Source organism: Macaca nemestrina, chromosome 13, assembly GCF_043159975.1.
Source record: "Macaca nemestrina isolate mMacNem1 chromosome 13, mMacNem.hap1, whole genome shotgun sequence".
Classification (NCBI taxonomy): Eukaryota; Metazoa; Chordata; class Mammalia; order Primates; family Cercopithecidae; genus Macaca; species Macaca nemestrina.
In genome coordinates, this window is record NC_092137.1 from 86,718,729 (window position 1) to 86,738,448 (window position 19,720).

General features: G+C 41.8%; 2 protein-coding genes across 5 annotated transcripts in view; one reads left to right on the plus strand and one right to left on the minus strand.

Annotated features, from left to right (window-relative positions):
* The window catches only part of LOC105465397 (RNA polymerase I subunit A), an 83,120-nt gene extending 67,147 nt beyond the window's left edge, over positions 1-15,973 (minus strand). For 2 of the 3 annotated variants that reach the window (XM_024787643.2, XM_024787642.2), the window contains exons 1-4: positions 15,786-15,971; positions 10,187-10,391; positions 8,840-8,989; positions 41-148 (exon numbers count right to left, since the gene is read on the minus strand). In XM_024787643.2, coding sequence (XP_024643411.2) covers positions 41-148; positions 8,840-8,989; positions 10,187-10,391; positions 15,786-15,862 — 540 coding nt within the window. In that variant the 5' untranslated portion in view covers positions 15,863-15,971. Of the gene's footprint in view, positions 1-40; positions 149-8,839; positions 8,990-10,186; positions 10,392-15,785 lie in introns of all 3 variants that reach the window. The other variant, XM_011713846.3, reaches the window with a different exon arrangement.
* A 312-nt stretch (positions 15,974-16,285) lies between these two features.
* LOC105465398 (pentatricopeptide repeat domain 3) overlaps positions 16,286-19,720 on the plus strand; it is a 31,532-nt gene continuing 28,097 nt past the window's right edge. For both annotated transcript variants that reach the window (XM_011713847.3, XM_011713848.3), the window contains exons 1-3: positions 16,286-16,436; positions 18,580-18,632; positions 18,730-18,766. In XM_011713847.3, coding sequence (XP_011712149.1) covers positions 16,333-16,436; positions 18,580-18,632; positions 18,730-18,766 — 194 coding nt within the window. In that variant the 5' untranslated portion in view covers positions 16,286-16,332. The remainder of the gene's footprint in view (positions 16,437-18,579; positions 18,633-18,729; positions 18,767-19,720) is intronic.

The following is a 19,720-nucleotide window of genomic DNA, read 5'->3' on the forward strand; positions in this document are numbered from 1 at the left end:
ATGCCAAAAACAGCATGGGAGAAAGACAGTGTTAACTCACATGTGCGCCCTGGGACCCCAGGAGGTTGTTCTGCACAATTTCAGCTGTGTATTGTTCTAATTCCTCCTGAATTTCAGAAGCAGAGGGATCAGCATTTTCTTCCAGAAACTGGAAAACAAAGAGGAAAACCACATTATCACGGTAATGTACACCTCTGATGAGCAGCACAGCTGGGACCAGCCTCTCCAAGGGTGGAAAAGATTCATTTGAAGGGAGAAAAAGAAACCATGGCTACTGTGTTGCACTTTCAAAAGAGTGAGACAACATATAGCTGTTAAAAAAAAAATCAAACGAGGTCAGGCATGGTGGTTCACACCTGTAATCCCAGCACTTTGGGAGGCAGAGGCAGGTGGATCACTAGAGCTCAGGAGTTTGAGACCAGCCCGAGCAATATGGTAAAACCCCATCTCTACCAAAAATATAAAAAGTTAGCCAGATGTGGTGGCATCTACTTGTGGTCCCAACTAGTTGGTAGGCTGATGTGGGAAGATCGCTGGGAGGGGGATGTTGCAGTGAGCCAAGATCGTACCACTGCACTCTAGCCTAGGTGACAGAGCCAGACACCATCTCAAAAAAAAAAAAAAAAAAAAAAAAAAATCCAATGAGAACATCCTACTTCCAATAATGGTGGGCTAGATTGCCCAGACCAAACCTAAGACTGCAAAGAACCAAGATAGGTTAAAATATTTTAAAAATCTTAACGCTCTGAAGAGCTGACAGGACAGTGAGGAATAAATAACCAGAGCAGACTAAAGGGGAACAAAGAATCTAGCGAGATGAAAGAGCATGCAGCCATGTGCACTTTGTGGGGCCCAATGTGGGGCTTTGGTGCTATGCTGAGGCAGGACATCACTTGGTGTACTCATGTGCCCCAGGGAATAAGCCCATGATGCTCCCCAGGAGCCCTGGCCTTGAGTGCATTTTCCAATGCAGCAATTTTGAACTTTTTATTCACAAACCCTCAAATCATGTAGGAAACAGAAATGAAAGTCTTAACCTAAGCCAGGTACAGTGGTGCCTCTGCAGTCCTAGCTACTCCAGATGCTGAGATAGGGGCTCGCTTGAGCCCAGGTGTTTGAGGTTGCAGTGTGCTATGATTGTACCTGTGAATTGCCGCTGCACTCCAGTGCTTGCCTAAGCAACACAGTGAGATCCTGCCTTTAAAAAGAACAAATTTAAAAACCTAAAGCTTTTTTAGTATAAGGTTAGAAATCTAACAGGAAGCCATCGTTCTTCACCCCCCGACACATAAACACAGTAAGCTGGAACACAAAGGGCTGTACCCTCAGGAACTACCAGCCCTTGTACAATCACTCGGGCCATCCAGGGAGCTTGAAGCGTTGAACCTGGATAATGACAGTCCCAAGTTGGCAGTGGTGCCATGCACACAGCAGAAGCAATGAGAATCTTCTCTGGAGAAGGCAGCATCATCCTAGCCCTCAAATTATTCCCATAAATAATTTTTATTTTTACATTTATTTTTTATAATTATTAGAAAACTAAAGGTAGCATCTTGTTATGTTGCCCAGGCTGCTCTTTAACTCCTGGGCTTGAGCAATCCTCCCACCTCAGCCTCCCAAAGTGCTAGGATTACAGGCATTAACCACTGTGTCCAGCCCCAACAAAGAATTTTTAAAGGACAATGACAGACAAACTGTCAAAAATAAATACACAAGGGGACAGGGAAAGGAGGGAGGGTTTTTGGGGACATAAACAATATGCTGACATTGAACTAGACTGTAAGGGTGATGGTTACTTTGTATTGGACTGTACATACAATTAATGCATTTTTGTGTATATTTTACCAAAAAAAAAAAAAAAAAGATTAAGGTATAATAGTAGGCACCATGAATAATTTTATGCCAAAAAATCTGAAACTTTAAATGAAATGAGGGAATTCCTAGAAACATATAACTTACTGTAAGCACTGGTTTAAGAAAATCCTTTCTTTCTCTTTCTCAATCTCTCTTTTGGACAAATGTGACCATGAGTTAACTTTTTAGCTCTGTTCCCTCGGAAACATAATAAAAGTAGAAACAGGCCAGGTACGGTGGCTCACGCCTGTAATCCCAGCACTTTGGAAGGCCAAGATAGGCAGATCACCTGAGGTCAGGAGTTCAAGACCAGCCTGGCCAACATGGTGAAACCCCATCTCTACTAAAAATACAAAAAATTAGCTGAGCATGATGGCACTTCCTGTAGTCCCAGCTACTCAAGGAGGCTGAAGCAGGAGAATCGCTAGAGCCTGGGAGGCGGAGGTTGCAGTGAGCCAAGATTGCACCACTGCACTCCAGCCTGGGCAACAGAGCAAGACTCCGTCTCAAAAAATAAATAAATAAGAGTAGAAATGTCAGTTGTGTTATTAGGCAACACTACTGATGGTAAAAATGACCCCAATTGGTTAGGCTATATCTGGACTGGAAAGATCACAGCTCTGAGCTTTGCTGGGTCCTAGTTGAGCATATCCTAGGGTCCCTGGAGGCACAGCCCACGGAACTGTTAGAAACAATATTGATTCCTTTCTGGGAGATGGGGCTTCTACGCCAGGGTGGCTCCCCTAGCCGCTGAAATGATCTCGTTCCTTTGCTTCTGAGTAGTCGTCAGTCATGTGGGGAGCCAAAGACAACTAGTCCCTGTGAGGACACCTGCTGAAGAGAAATGTGTGGCACTGCCCTGCTGGCGTACTATGTCTCCTATCTCCTCCAGGGCATTTTAAAGAGAGAGAGAATTATCTACCTTGGCTGGGCACAGTGGCTCATGCCTGTAATCCCAGCACTTTGGGAGGCCAAGGTAGGTGGATCACTTGAGGCCAGGAGATCAAGACCAGCCTGGCCAATGTGGTGAAACCCTGTCTCTACTAAAAATACAAAAATTAGCTGGGCGTGGTAGCATACGCCTATAATCCCAGCTATTTGGGAAGCTGAGGCACCAGAATCACTTGATGCTGGGAGGCAGAGGCTGCAGTGAGCTACGACTGCGTGGCTGCACTCCAGCTTGGGCAACAGTGAGACACTGTCTCGGAAAAAAAAAAAGAATTATCTTACTTATTTTATGAGGCTGACATAATCTAGATACCCAAACCCAAAAAGACAATAGGAGAAAGGAAATGTAAACCGATCTCACTCATGATTACAGAGGCAAAAATCCCAAGTATAATATGAAGAAATCAAATCCAACGACATATTAAAAAGGTAATATAACATAAACAATTTGGGTTTATCCCAGGAATCCCAGGTTAGTTTAACATTAGGAAAGGAAGGGAGTCATTCACCATGTTAGCTGGTTTAAAAGGACCCAAATTATCTGAAAATTTCAGTATACATTGAAAAGGTATTTGATAAAATTTAATATTTAGCCACGACAGCAAACTAGGAATATAAAGGAGCTTCCTTAATCCGATTAAAAACTCAGTAAACACCATGCTTAATAGTGAAATGTTGAAAGCTTCCCTATTTTAAGGGTATAATTTATTTATATTTTGAAACAATCTCAAATTTATAGAAAAACCGCAAGTATTTCCAGAAATCTATCTTTCTTGAGCCATTTGACAGTACACTGCTGATCTGATATACCATCAACCCCAAATACTTTGGTGAACATTTTCTATAAACATGGACACTCACAAATATGACCATGATACAATCATCAAAAAATGGTAAATTAGCACTGATAAATTATTACCTTCTAATCCTCAAACACCATTCAAATTTTGCCAACTCTTTTAATAATACCCTTTACAGGCTGGGAGTGATTGCTCATGCCTGTAATCCCAGCACTCTGAGAGGCCGAGCCAGGTGGATCCCTTGAGGTCAGGAGTTCAAGACCAGCCTGGTCAATATGGCAAAACTCGTCTTGACTAAAAAAATACAAAAATTAGCCAGGTGTGGTGGTACATGCCTGTAGTTCCAGCTACTCATGAGGCTGAGATGGGAGATCGCTTGAACCCTGGAGGCAGAGGTTGCAGAGAACCGAGATCGTGCCACTGTACTCTAGCCTGGATGAGAGGGCCAGACTCTGTCTCAAAATAATAATACTAATGTCCTTTATAGCAAAGGACTAAAAGACTAGAGACTAAAAGACTAAAACACTTTTTAGTCTCTTTTGTTTAGAATAGTTCCTTAGTGTTCAACTTTAGTCATTAACAGCTTTGAAGATTAACGGCAAATTTTATAGAATATCCCTCAATTGTGGCATGTCTGAAGTTTCATCATGATCAGATTTGGCTTAACGTCTTTGGCAGGAATATCCAGAAGCAATGTTGTGTTCTTCTCACTGCATCCTATAAGGGAGTGCATGATTTCAATCAGTACCATCAGGTATGTTTCACTTTGATCACCCCAAGTAAGGGGGTGACTGCCAGGCTTCTTCTCCATTGTAAAGTTATCCTCCCTCTGACCTTTGTAATTAATAAAGACTATGTGTGTGTATACGGGGGAGGGTACTTTGTGAGTAAGTAGCCTGTTACTTAAACCTTCAGTCACTCAATTCATTTTTTCATTTATATCAACATAAAAGTAGGTTCATGGATTCCTACTTCATTCGATGGGTTATAATCATTCAGTATCATCGTTTATTATATGCTCGAACTGTCCTAGATTTGGCCAGAGTGGGCCCTTCACACAGTCTTCTGTGTTCTTTGGACATGTCCCATTGTTCTTTGGGCACATACTTCCTTTCTGGCATGTGATATTCCAGACTGGTCTTGTACTTTCGCTGTCCCAGCTCTAGATCAGCTATTTCTCCAAGAAGCTTTTTTAGTGGAGAATGGTATTTAGAAAACAAGAAGGGGGTGCTAGGTGTGCCCATTACTATCACTCCCCCCAGCCCTTCCAGGGACAGGGCCAGGGGAAAATACATGTGTACACACACACTTTACACCAGAACTTTTAATTCCATTTTAACAATACAGGATTAATTCTGTCTTCTCTCTTTCATATATTTGTAACTCTCTTTTCTGATAGTTAAAACCTGGCCCCCATTATCCTTAAGTACATATTCAATCAATTAAGAACTTATTCATCAACGTCTCTCTCTCCCTATATGTAACCACTCTCCCACCACTGCCGCCGTCATCCCCTCCTCTGTATGGAGCCCTCACCCAACTTGAGCTCAAGTTCCACATGAGTCCACCCTCCTTGTGGACCCCCCCTCCTTATCATATTTGGGCTCACACACCCCACGCTGGGCCACCCCGCATGGGTACCCTCTCACTTGATTTGGGCTCTCACACTCTAAGCTGTGTCTTTATCTCCAAATGAACACCCTCCTTACCCTACTCGAGCTCTGGTATTCCACACAGGGCTGCCCGCACGTGCAGGGATCCCCTCTCACTCTGCTCTGGCTGAGTCCCCCCTGTGCAGGGACACCTTTCCCACGAAGCTTTGCTCACTCTCCTGGGGCTCAGACACCATGTATTAGGCTGGGTCTCTTTGTGAAATCCCAGCTTGCTCCGCCCACCTTATGTCTTCAGCACTGAAGTATCCAAGAAGAGGGAGGAGAAGAGGAAAGGGGAACAACTTTTCTTTGTGACAAGAAATAAGACAAAGATACCAACTACCACTTCAACACAGTAATGTAGATCCTAGCCACCAAAAGAAAACATATAAGGATTGGAAAGGAACAAAAAAGCCAGTATTTGCAGATACGATTGTATTGAAAATCTAAAAATATCTACAGACAAACTGTCACAATTGATGAGACAATTTTGCCAGGTTGCTTCATATATAATCAATAACATTTTTATATGTCAACAAACAAAATGAAAATTCAAATAAGGTATTTTTAATAGCACCAGAAATTCTGATGTAAATATCAACTATGAAAAAAATATCTCTTTACAATAGAGATCTGGTCAACGCCACCTTATCCGAAAGTAACCAGTCAGAGAAATTAGGCAAGAGAAAGAAAAGGCATCCAAACTGAAAAGAAGGATGTAAAAATGTCTCTGTTTACAGATAACATAATCTTATATATAGAAAAACCTAGACTCTACCAAAAACCTCTTAGAACTCATAAACAAATTCAGTCAAGTTGCAGGATTAAAAAAAAATCAGTAGCATTTCTATACACAAACAATGAATTAGCTGAAAAAGAAATTAAGAAGGCAATCCCATTTATAATAGCTACCAAAAAAATACCTAGGAATAAATTTAACCAAGGATGTGAAAGACTCTTTTGGAAAACTGCAAAACAGTGATGAAGGAAACTGGAGAGGGTACAAATGGAAAAACATCCCGTACTTATAGATTAGAACAATTAATACTGTTAAAATTACTACACTACCCAAAGCAATTTGTAGATTCAGTGCAATCCCTATCAAAATACCAATGACATTCTTTGCAGAAACAGAAAAACAAAAACTTGTAACATTTGTATGGAACCACAAAAGACCCTGAACAGCCAAAGCAATCTTGAGCAAAAAGAACAAAGCTAGAGGCATCACACTACCAGAATTCAAAATATACTACAAAGCTGTAGTAACCAAAACAGTAGGGTACTGGCATGAAAACAGAAACATAGGCCAATGAAAACAGAGAACCCAAAAATTAATCTACATATCTACAGCCAACTGATTTTTGCAAAAAGTGCCAAGAATATACACTGGGGAAAAGGACAGTGCCTTTAATAAATGATGCTGGGAAAATTGGATATCCATATGCAGAAGAATGAAACTAGATCTCCACCCCTCCCCTCTACAAAAATCAACTCAAAATTGATCAATGACCTAAATATAAGGTCTGGAAAAATATTTTATGAATCAGACCTCGAAGCACAGGCAACAAAAGCCAAAATAAACAAATGGCATTATATCAAACTAAAAAGCTTCCGCACAGCAAAGTAGTCAGTCAATAAAAAGACAGGCTACGGAATAGGAGAAAATATTTGCAAACTATTCATCTTAGGGGCAGAGGCTTAATATTCAGAATATATAAGGAACTCAAACATCTCAACAGCAAAAAATCCCAAACAATTCAATTAAAAAATGGGCAAATCATCTCAACAAACATTTCTCAAAACACACACAAATGGCTAACAAATATATGAAAAAATGTTCAATGTTACTAGTCACTGGGAAAACACAAATCAAAACCACAGTGAGGTTTCATCTCATCCCAGTTAGGATGGCTATCCCCAAAAGACAAAAAAATAACAAATGCTGGTGAGGATGTGGAGAAAAGGGAACTCCTATACACTGTTGGTGGGAATGTAAACTAGTATAGCCACTACAGGAAACATATGAGGGTTCCTCAATAAACTACAAATAGAACTACCATATGATCCAGCATCCCACTATTGGGCAATTATCCAAAAGAAAAGAAATTAGAATATCAAAGAGGCAGCACTATTCACAATAGCCAAGATATGGAACCAACCTATATGTCCAATAATAGATAAAGGGATAAAGCAAATGTGGTAATATATACACAATGGAATACTATTTAGCCATAATAAAGCATGAAATCCTGTCATTTGCAACAACATAGATGGAACCGGAGGACATCATGTGAAATAAGCCAGGAACAGAAAGTTAAACACTACATGTTCTTACTCATATGTGGAAGCCAAAAATAGTTGATCTCATAGAAGTAAAAGTAGAATAGAGAATACTAGAAGCTGAGAAGGGTAGGGAAAAGAGGGGAACAGGAAGAGATTTGTTAAAGGAGATAAAATTACAATTAGACAAGAGGAATAAATTCTAGTGTTCTACCCCATTATAGGATGACCATAGCTAACAATAACATAGTTTCAAACAGCTAGAAGGAGAATATTGCATGTTCGCAACACAAAGAAATGATGAATGTTTGAGGTGATAGATATGCTAATTATCCTGATCTGATCACTATACATTGTCTGTATCACACCATCATTATGTACCCCATAAAATATGTATAAATATTATGTGTTAATAGAAAAAAAGACTGGCTGGGCACGGTGGCTCAAGCCTGTAATCCCAGCACTTTGGGAGGCCGAGACGGGAGGATCACGAGGTCAGGAGATCGAGACCACCCTGGCTAACACGGTGAAACCCCGTCTCTACTAAAAAAATACAAAAAACTAGCCGGGCGAGGTGGCAGGCGCCTGTAGTCCCAGCTACTCGGGAAGCTGAGGCAGGAGAATGGCGTAAACCCGGGAGGCGGAGCTTGCAGTGAGCTGAGATCCAGCCACTGCACTCCAGCCTGGGCAACAGAGCGACTCCGTCTCAAAAAAAAAAAAAAAAAAAAAGACCAAAAAACCAAACACAAAAAGTAAACAAAGTAAGCATTACCAATAGGTGAACAACCTGATATCATAGGCGTCCTAAAATGATGCAATACAAAGTACCGTGTATCATGTAGGTTGTATTCTTGCCAAAAAGTGAATCTAATTACAGGAAATAATCAGACAATGTAAAATGTAAGAAATCCTATCAGACAACTGGCCTTGAGCCTCCAAAAAAGTCAGTATCATGAAAAAGAATTCTCTACATTACAATGTTCTACTTTAAGACCAATCAAAGACATGTAACCATCAAAAGCAATGTCTTTTGGTTGAATAAACCTTGACTGAATCCTCGGTCCAGAAAATCAGAAAAAGCTCATAAATGGATTAAATGGTATTTCACTATTGTTTCTATTAACATTCCTTTTATTATTCTTATAGCTTCCTGTTTTCACACTCAGCTATTGGTATCCAGTTATAAGATATAAAGATCAAACGTTCTGGTGACTATCGGCATGGTAACTAGGACAATATACAAGCATCTCTAGTTCTCCACCACTTTGTGTTTCCTGATTTCTGGGACCACCACTACCCACCTACCCTGTTCAGAATTCTCTCAAGCTCGTAGACTGCTTGTAGGGCCCCGACTTCCAGAACCCTTAGCTGGCAGAGTAAGAGGTGAATCACGGCCCGGGGACAAGTCAGCATGTGGCAGTTTAAACAAGAGCCCCGAAGCAGCAGGTACAGCTTCTGAAGAGGGAATAAAAACGAACAGGATATTAGAAAGAGACACAGTAGTCATGGTGATTTTCAGTATACTCACAAGTTTCTTCGTGTAGTCAGTCTTTAAAAACTCTACTTCAGCCTACATGCTTAGAAAGGTCTTTGTTATCTTAAGAACCAGATAAATATTCCCTTCTATTTTCTTTTAAGGTTTTATTTTAATCCATTTAGATTTGAAATTTACTTTGGCCGTATGACCTGAGGTAGAGAAATATCTTTATTTTATTCCAAGATTTAATTAAGACCCTTCTTGGCCAGGTGCGGTGGCTCACGCCCGTAATCCCAGCATTTTGGGAGGCCAAGGCGGGCGGATCGATCACTTGAGGCCAGGAGTTTGAGACCAGCCTGGCCAACGTGGTGAACCTGTCTCTTGTAATTTTTGTAAAAATACAAAAATTAGCTGGGCATGGTGGCACGTGCCTGTAATCCCAGCTACTTGGGAGGCTGAGGCACAAGAATCACTTGAATCCAGGAGGCAGGGGTTACAATGAGCCAAGACCGTGCCACTGCACTCCAGCCTGGGAGACAGAATGAAACACTGTCTTAAAAACAAAAACAAAAAAAGACACTTCTCTTTAACATGATTAACAGACAAAAATCATGTCCAGGTATACCAACATATGTGTAGCTTAAAAAAAAAAAAGTCCTGCAAGTGAGGTTCGCTGAAATAAAAAGCTGAAAATGTACAAGCATGACTCTACACAGAAGCTTAATTCTGACCTCACTGTTGGGCTTTCTGGGGCTTTGCTTCTCCTGCCACCACCCAAGAGCCTATAGAGACACCTGAAAGGCTCAGGGAGGCCTTGAGAACACTGAAGCTCGCTCTATTACCAGGCAGGTGCCACTGAGATTTCTGAAGAGCACAAAGCCCCTGAAACAAAAGGTGTAGGGAATGAATCTGAACCCTCCCTGGCCCTCCACGTGAATGGAATCAGGCTGTGGCTCTACTCAACTGGAAGCAAACTGATACTCATTTATTTAGTAGGGCCACAGGGTAAGTTGAAGTTATTGTATTTGGCTCAAAGCTTCAAAATCTCATTCTACAGAATGCTTTCATTGGAGTGTCTGGGGCTTAACGTCCTTAGACCACTCTTGTGGGAGAGAGGCAGAACTCATAAATCCCACCAGCAGCCCTGAGACTCACACAACTGAGGCAGCACTTACATCGAAGAGGAGAGGGTTATACACCGTGAGTGGGAGCTCAATGTGGCCCAGGTGCCCGGAGCAGTTGTTGAAGTCCTGCACGCAGGTGGAGCACACCTCTTTGGAATCTGCAGGACCCAAAGCTAAATCGTACAGGCCATTTGCCGATGGGTTCCCCAGGCTGTCCAGGTACCGAGGGTTCGTAATGGATTTAACACTTAATTTCCTAAGGGGATAAAAAAAGACCAAGAGGAAAGCTAAGGTTACCAACCTCTCTGATATTTCCTTTCCAGCACAAAACTATAGTTAAGTGATGATTTAATGCCTGCTTGATCGCTCTGGAGGGCACAATCTCTGTCTGCCTTGCTCACCAGTGGACCCCAACACTAAGTGCAGAGTTGGTACCCAACACATATGTGCTAAATGAATGAGTGGTAACATCTTAAAAACAGATTTAGAACAAAACTTGCACTAAGTATATTGATAAACTGTTTATAAAAACGAGTTAAGCATCTACTATACACTGACTGCTTCACAGGCAGCATTATTTCGTCTTTTTTTTTTTTTCAAACAAGGTCTCACTCTTGTTGCCCAGGCTGGAGTGCACTGGTGCAACCTTGACTCACTGCAGCCTCGAACTCCTGGGCTCCAGTGATCCTCCCACCTCAGCCTCCCGAGTAGCTGGGACCACAGACAAGTGCCACTATGCCCAACTAATTTTTCGATTAATATTTTTTTTGTAGAGACAGGATTTCGCCATGTTACCCGGGCTGGTCTTCAATTCCTGAGCTCTACAGATCCGCCTGCCTCAGCCTCCCACAGTGCTGGGATTACAGCAGTGAGCCACCATGCCTGGCCGCATTATTTAGTTTGATCTTAATCCTCTGAAATGGTCATCACTACATGTACTTTTCAGGGGACGAAACCAAGGCTCAGGGAATTTAGGTGATCGAATCCAGGTGACACAAACAGAATGTGGGGGAGGCAGGATATGGAATAGACTTAACTCCAAAGCCTACGTAGTTCAGTGAAGGGAATGTGATGCGACAATCCCTGTATGCAGAAATAGTAAATTTGACAACATTAAACACATATAAGCAAACCTTAAAAAAGGTTTCATCACATTTTATGTTTGGTTTGAAAGGTGCTCCCATAGGACACAACTCTGTTTAGTAAGCTAACTTTGCTTTTACAACTTTCTCCTTTCTGATTTAGAAAATAAAGACAAAGAAACCATCCCAATCTCACAGGCTAGAGGAAATCTGAAGGTTGAAAGGAGAGTCCCCTAATGATGTAAACACTCCCTTTAATAAAGCACAAAAATAGTGTCAAGTTTTCATGAGTGGTGACACGTTCTGAGTGTAAAACGATGTTAGTCTATCAGGAATTAAGCTGCTCAGATCTAGAAGATTCTACGTGGCATGGCCAGTGTCACTCTAAGGGTCAAGGCGACATGGAGGCAGATCTGCTGTTGTGGCTGTTGTCTATATGGTCACCTTGCTGCCAGTAAGCTAATTTCATGAGAAAATTGATCTAACTCAAAAGTTGTGTGTGTGGTCTCTACCCACAAACCTAGAGTCCACCTGCAACCTTGAACTGGGTAACATTGAACAAATTACTTACCTTTTGTTCTTTAATCTTAACTTTTGAAACTGTAATAAAATATATATATGTATTCATCATCTCAACTGTTTCAATTAGTACAGTTCAGTGGTATTAAGTACATTTGCATTATGCTACCATTACCATTCTCCAGCTGCAGAACCCTTTTTCATGTTGTAAAACTGAAACCCTGTACCCGTTATACAATAATTCTTCATCTCCTCTGCTACCATCATTTTACTTTCTGTTTTGATTAATCTGACTGCTCTAAGTACCTTATATTAAGTGGAATCACACTGTACTTGTCCTTTTGTGACTGGCTTATTTCACCTAGCACAATGCCCTCAAGGTTCATCCATGTTATAGGATGTGTCAGAACTTTTTTCCTTTTTTTATGGCTGAACAATATCCCATTGCATGTACATACCACATTTTGTCTATCAACCCATCCATTGATAAGACACTAGGGTAGTATCCACTTTTTCACTATTGTGAATAACGCTGCTATGAACATAGGTATACAAATATCTCTGAGACCCTACTTTCAATTCTTTGGATATGTATCCAGAGGTAGAATTGCTGGATCACATGGTAATTTTGTCTTTAATATTTTGAGAATCCACCCTACTGTTTTCCATAGTGGTTGCACCATTTTACATTCCCACTAATGGTGTACAAAAAGGTTCCACTTTCTCCACACCCTTGTCAACACACACTACTTTGTTTTTTTGATAGTAGCACCCTACTGGATTGGAGGAGCTTTTTATTTGCGTTTCCCTAATAATTGGTGATGTTCAACATCTTTTCACATGCTCACTGGCCATCTGTATGTTTTCTTTGGAAAAATGTCTATTTAAGTCCTTTGTCCATTTTAAAATTGAATTTGTTATTGTTGTTGTTGAGTGGTAGGAGTTCCTTTTACGTTCTAGATAACAATCTCTCATCAGGTACATAATTTACAAGTATTTTCTCCCATTCCATGGGTTGCCCTTTCACTCTGTTGACTATGTCCTTTGATAACTACCTAATTTTTTTCTCACCTGAAGTCTGGGCATCGCAGCAGCTCTATGAGGACGATTAGAAGATAACATATAGAAAATACAGTGTCTGGAACAAAGTTCCTCTCTCTTTGTTGGGTAGAGGAGAAAGTCCCTCCCACCACTACAGGAGTGGGATGAAGAGTAGGGGCAACCAGCAAGGATTCCACCGGAGAGAGCAGAGTTTGAGATCAATAGACTTAGGTTTGAAGAAGACTTTTGCCACTTCCTAGAGAGACATTTTGTTCTCTGGGCCTGAATTTTTTACTAGAGGTGCCACCACAAATGGGTGTTGTTAAGAACTGAGAATGGGTGTCGTTAAGGACTGAAAGTGCCAAGCACTGAGCAGCTAGCTCCTCCATCCATCTATTCATACACTCAACAAATACCCACTGAGTGCTTACTATGTGCCAGATAGCATAAAGTGCCAAGGACACAGACAAGAACCGCTATGCTTAAGGGCCTTACATTCTATTGGAGGAAGAGGAACAGACACAAAATAAATGTATAGTCTGTTACATGGCAGGAAATGCTATGACGAAAAATAATACAGGGAAAGGGAAGAGCGGAGTAGTCAAGTGGTCCTAGAAGCCCACTAAGGAGGTACTTGGGCAAAGGCTGAAGGAGTTGAGGGAGCAGGCCATACAGTCACCTGGGCAGAGGGTTTTAAAGGAGGAAGAAGCAGGGAGTGCAACGGTCCTGAGGTGGATATGTGCCCGTGGTGCTCTGGATGCAACAAGGAGGTCAAGGTAGCCAGAAGAGGTGAGATCAGAGAGGTAACAGGAGACTGAAATGGCCCCTGCAGGCCATTTTTAACTCAACCCTAAACCAGTTTGAAAACTCCACAGTTATCTTTTTAAAAATTCAGGAAACTTAAAACACTTTTGCTTTTGGATGAAATCGTATCCACTTATGGCGGTGATGATATAACTGGAATTTCTGGGCTAGCACACTGTTACCAATGACACCAGAGCTCAGGAGTTTATTCATCCATTTATTCAGACTTGAGGATAAAAGACAAGAGTGGCATATATAAGAAGCTCAAGAGTAGTGGAGGAAGACAAATATACGTAAGCACAAAAAGTGACTAAAGCACCATGACAGACACACTGTAACATGTGCAAAATGACCTCAGAAAATGAGGGAGGTGAACTGAGCTTTCAGGTGTGTGTGTGTTGGGTAGGGGACAGAGGGAAGTACCTCCTTTTGGCTAAAAGGACACTGCAGGCAGAGGGAATAGCTTAAAAAAAGACCCAGATGTTGAAATATGAATGGCAGTTTCTGGAATATGCAAGTAGTTTAATAGGGCTGGAGAAGGGATGATGTTATAGCTAAAATCAGCATTGGACTGATCATGGGAGACTTTGCAGGCTATGCTAAGAAAACGTCCTTTATCTGAGGGAAATGGAGAACCTTTGGAGGGTTTTAAGGGTGACAGTAGCATGACTACATTTGCACTTTGCAAGAATAATTTTGACAGCAGTGTGGAGTATGCACTTGAGAGGTGTAAGGGGAAGGTGGAAGGAAAAGACAATTCAAACATGAGATAAGGACCAGAGGGAACACAGTAGCAATTGGGAGAAAAAGGAGAGTAAAGAACAAATAGACATGTAGGTGACACAAAGTAAGAGCCCAATAAATAAGTTAGATGTCAAGAGAGATCTAGAATTATTTTCCAGTTTCTAGTGACCGTCTTGCACTAGGTACACCATTTTGGAGGGGTAAGTTACCCCTCCCTTTGAAGAGGGGTGCATGTTGAGTTTTTTTTTGTTTTGTTTTGCTTTTTGTTTTTGTTTTTTGAGACAGTCTTGCTCTGTCGCCAGGCTGGAGTGCAGTGGCGCAATCTCGGCTCACTGCAACCTCCACCTCCTGGGTTCAAGCGATTCTCCTGCCTCAGCCTCTCAAGTAGCTGGGACTACAGGTGCCCGCCACCGCGCCCAGCTAATTTTTGTATTTTTAGTCGAGACGAGGTTTCACCATGTTGGCCAGGATGGTCTCGATCTCCCGATCTCGTGATCCGCCGGCTTCAGCCTCCCAAAGTGCTGGGATTACAGGCGTGAGCCACCGCGCCCGGCCATGTTGAGTTTTTGATACGCATTTAAGATCTCTGTGTGAAATTTAAGTAAAGATGTCCAGACAGCTGAACAAATGGGTCTGAAAATCAGGGAAAGAAATTTGCGTTGGGGATTTAAATTTGAGACTACAAATCATGAAAGTGGTGAGACTGTCAAGGGGCAATATTTACCATGAGGAAAACAACATTACCAGAACAGAATCTTGAAGAACATCAACATTTAAGGAGTAAAACGAAGTACAGACTTTGCTCTCCAATGTGTCATTAACGCTTAGCTTGGTGCCTGGAAACAACTGGATGCTTAATAAATGTTTGTGGGGTTATAAGACTGATAGAGGAAGAGAGGGAGGTAGAAGTATTTGTCATAAAAATAGGAGAACTTGAAGACAAATAAGGTTCTGGAAGAAAGGAAAGTTTCAATAGAGTGCATTGGAGAATGTCAAATGCTACCGTGATCAAAATGAAGACTAAAGAGAGTTCCCTTGATTTAACAACCAGACAGAGAATATAACGGGGTCCTAGCAAAGAGAAGTTAACTTGAAGGACAAACATTTTATAAACAAGAGGAAACTTACTACGTGCCTAATTAACCATGTCAGGTACATTATGGTTAATTCTACAAACGCTTGTTAACGAGAAGACTGGCAGACGATAACGCTGCAGACCCGGAACCTCCCCACCCTTACACTCCCCCACTCCCAGCGCAAACTCTTTCCCCCAGCCCCACCAGACTCTAGGCAGTCCACGCCGGCCCAGGAACGTTCCCAGAACTACGACTCCCAGCAGGACAAGCGCCAGACAAGCCAGGACTCAGAGGATTGACTGGGCGCAAGGGCTTCTGGGAATCGTAGTTTAGGGCGCCGACCTCAAGAGCCAGGCTGGGCAAGCTACCCGACCAACTCCTTACTTGAGCTCTTCAGCCGAATACATCCCGAAGGAAATGCCCTGCAGCCGCCGCCAGGGCATGTTCTTGGAGATCAACATCCTCCAGGTCCGTTTTGAATTCCAACACCCAGAGAGACGTTCCACTCACCACCTGACTATTCTTAATTCAGCCTCAAGCTCGGAGGCACCACGTGATTCAAAGTGCGCTTGCGCGCGGAAGAGGTCGCAGGAACGACATTTACTTGGATGAGATCACTTCTACATGGGGGGGAACAAATAGTTGTACGACTCTCTGCTCGCTCATTTATTTTGAAAACAATAAAAGATATATAAGACATCAAAATAATTATTTAAGAAAATTCCTCCGAGGCAAATGAGGTGTATAGAGCTTTTAGCTTCCGTGACAAAGTCTTTCAAACCATGAGCTTGCAACCTCCCATTTTATGTTTGCTTTCGTCTTCTTCCGCTTCAGCCAATAGCGGAGCTGTTCCCTGCTCCCCGCCCACTTCGCCCCACCTTCCTGAAGGTCGAGGCGGGTTTTCCCAACCTGCTCTGCAGAGAAGTTAAAGATGGCGGCTGTAGCTGCTGTTCGCTGGCTGGGCCTCCGCAGCAGGCTTGGCCAGCCGCTGACAGGTCGGCGGGCGGGTCTGTGTGAACAGGCACGCAGCTGCAGGTAAGAGACGCTTAGGGGTATCCGCGAAGACGACTGCAGAGTCACCTTAGTCCTATGTTTCCCAGCTTGCTGTGGGCGTAGGCACGATGAAGTGGTTTGCTCATGCGCGCCCTTGGGGCCGCGTGCCCTTAAGGCTAGGTACGCGGAGATGGCCCTTTGAAATAGGGTTCGCAACGCATTTTTTCATTAGAGAAATACTTTTTGTTTGCTTGCAGTATTCTGTAGTTACCACCCGCAAAGCTGGGTCCCTGCCCTCATGAAGCTTACGTTCCAGTGAGTGTGGCTATTAGCAACACTACCCCAAATTAAAAATTATCCGCCATTACTTATTTTAACCCAATCAGGAGGAGCGAGGAGAGAGTACAAAATCTTCCCACGTAAGGCCGGGCGCGGTGGCTCAAGCCTGTAATCCCAGCACTTTGGGAGGCCGAGACGGGTGGATCACGAGGTCAGGAGATCGAGACCATCCTGGCGAACACGGTGAAACCCCGTCTCTACTAAAAAATACAAAAAACTAGCCGGGCGAGATGGCGGGCGCCTGTAGTCCCAGTTACTTGGGAGGCTGAGGCAGGAGAATGGCGTAAACCCGGGAGGCGGAGCTTTCAGTGAGCTGAGATCCGGCCACTGCACTCCAGCCCGGGCGACAGAGCGAGACTCCGCCTCAAAAAAAAAAAAAAAAAAAAAATCTTCCCACGTAAAAGGCGATCTCTGGTCGCCACGGTGGGGTCTTTGGCTAAAGAAGTTATCAGGTTTTCATAAAAGCAGAAAAGTCTAAAAGATCTCACCATGCCCTTTTGATCTGTGATTAGCTATAGCTTGGAACCTGTATGACCTATTTATGTAATATTCTTTTCACTCAGTACACACAGTGGCATTGTGGGAATATGAGAGGCAGTAATTTGTAGTGAAAACTTGCTGAAAGCCTAATTTTAGATTTAGTGTTTGCCATTCACTTAATTGGATGATAGACAGATTTCCTCATCTGCAGACTGGAGTTGGTAATAACCATCCGAAAAGTTTGTGAGGTATAAGTGAGATATGTAATTTACAATTTTTTTTTTATATGTACTCTCCCTTAGTTCCCCTCAAGAAAGAGAAACCACTCCATCTGATACTGCAGAAGCCTTTGTGCTGCCATTCAATGTCAGTCCTTCTTTTCCTGGTAGCCCTCGTTAGCATTTTTCTACTCGTTTTCTTTGCTTGAAGCAGAATCTCTCCCTCAGCATCCGTTCTCAAAATAACCATGATCTCTGTTTTAAGGTCATGAGAAACAAATAGCGTGACTTGAAAGAGTTGATCTCTTTCTGAAATGTCCTTAGCTTAGAGGGTTATTCTTGTTTTAAAATGATATCTGAAACCAGATACTTACTGGAGGAAGTATCTTTCTATGCAATCACATCTTGACAACTTTCCGAATGTTACCGGTGCCAAAAATTTCATATTGAACCTCTGAAAATAGAAAATATTAGCAATTCCAAGTCTGAATCAGGCTTTATGTATTTGATACGTTCTTGATTGTTGAAGGAAGTGGAATGAAAAGCCATGGGTGATCTTCCCTATGTTGTAATTGCTTTAAGTGAGGTGGTCCTTTCTGATGAGGGCAGTAACTATATAGAAGCAAGAGCTCACTAAATTGTTCTTTTTAATGTCATAGTGTTTTGGTTCCTGAAGTTGAAATTCTTGCATTTCAAACCAGATTGTTCAAGGGCCATTAAAAACTTTCCTCCCCCTCTGCCATTTATGTAATGAGATTGCTTGCTTCCAAAAATTTTGACTAGATGGGCATGGTGGCATATGCCGGTAGTCCTAGTTACTCAGGAGGCTGAAGCAGGAGGGTCACTTGAGCCCAGGAGTTTAAGGGTTCAGTGAGCTATAATTGCACCACTGCACTAAAGGCTGGGCAATGGAACAAGACCCTGTCTCTAAAAAAAAAACCAGTTTTGACAGTCTTGTCTATATCTTATATCCATTCGTTAATGATACTGAACATGCTGTACAGACTGTCTTCTCAGCATTCATTGACATGAGTTATCCAGTTTAATCTGTGATAATTGGAGAATTTGGGCTCAAAGTACACACAGGTGGAGGTGAGCTGGGTACTTCATTAAGGACTATTAGCTTTAAGGCTTTTGTTTTTTTGCAGATTTTATTCTGGCAGTGCAACCCTCTCAAAGGTTGAAGGAACTGATATAACAGGTATATTTTAAAATATGTTGAATTCTATTTTTATATCAACACGTTGGATTCCATTGTAGTACTAGGAAACTGAATCATGTTTTATTTTTTACATTAGGGATTGAAGAAGTAGTAATTCCAAAAAAGAAAACTTGGTAAGTATTCTATCAGTGTTCATTCAGCAAATGGTTGAGTGCTTACTATGAGAGAAACATAAGGGTTAAGTAAGGAGACAGTGACGGGAAGAGCAATAGGAGAGCATTCTTGAAGAGAGAGTAGCTGAGTGGGGAGAAGCTAGGAGTTTAAAGGACAAAAAATAGAAAGGTGGAGAATAGTGAGTGAATGAGCAATGAGATTTACTTAAAAGAACAATTGAAAGATATTTTGAATTAGTGTGGGTTAGTATTTACGTGGTTAATAATACATGGTTATACATGAACATCATTATAATTTTTTTAAAGGAAGTTCTCTCACTTGGTTGGAAGAGCAGACAAAATTACTGTCTTTATTATCTCTAATGTGGTAAAATAAAGTAAATGGTGTGGACAGCAAAATTTGGCTTTTTTATTCAGTGGATGTATCCTTGAACAAATTGCCTCATCTCATTTATTCAACATTTGTTGAATATGTAGGAACTAAAACTTCACAAAAGTGCTTGTTACAGTGTAGTACTATTGAACACATTTAATGGCCCCTTAAAAAGCTAGGTCTTAAAATTATGTGACCTAAAGACTCGGGTTCATTAAAAAGCCTTTTTAAAAAACTTTATTAATCTGAATTGTGTGATTATTTTAGGGAGCCAGGGAGCCCAGTTATGTCAATGCATAGGTAACTGGGATCATAAAAGAAGTGCAAATTAAAACTTACCGGATTGGCAGAGAGAGGATTTGGAGAAATACGTTTGTTTGTGGGACAGTAAATTGGAACAGCTCTTTGGCAGGAAATTTGGCAGAATCAGAATTGGAAATGTGCATACCTTACTGGTTAGCCACTCTGGAGGAACATTTGCATATATACATGGACAAGACTGTTTATTACTTGGGAATAGTAACAGGTTGAAATAGCCTGAATGCCCATTGAAAAGTGAATGGATAATTTTAAAAGGTTAT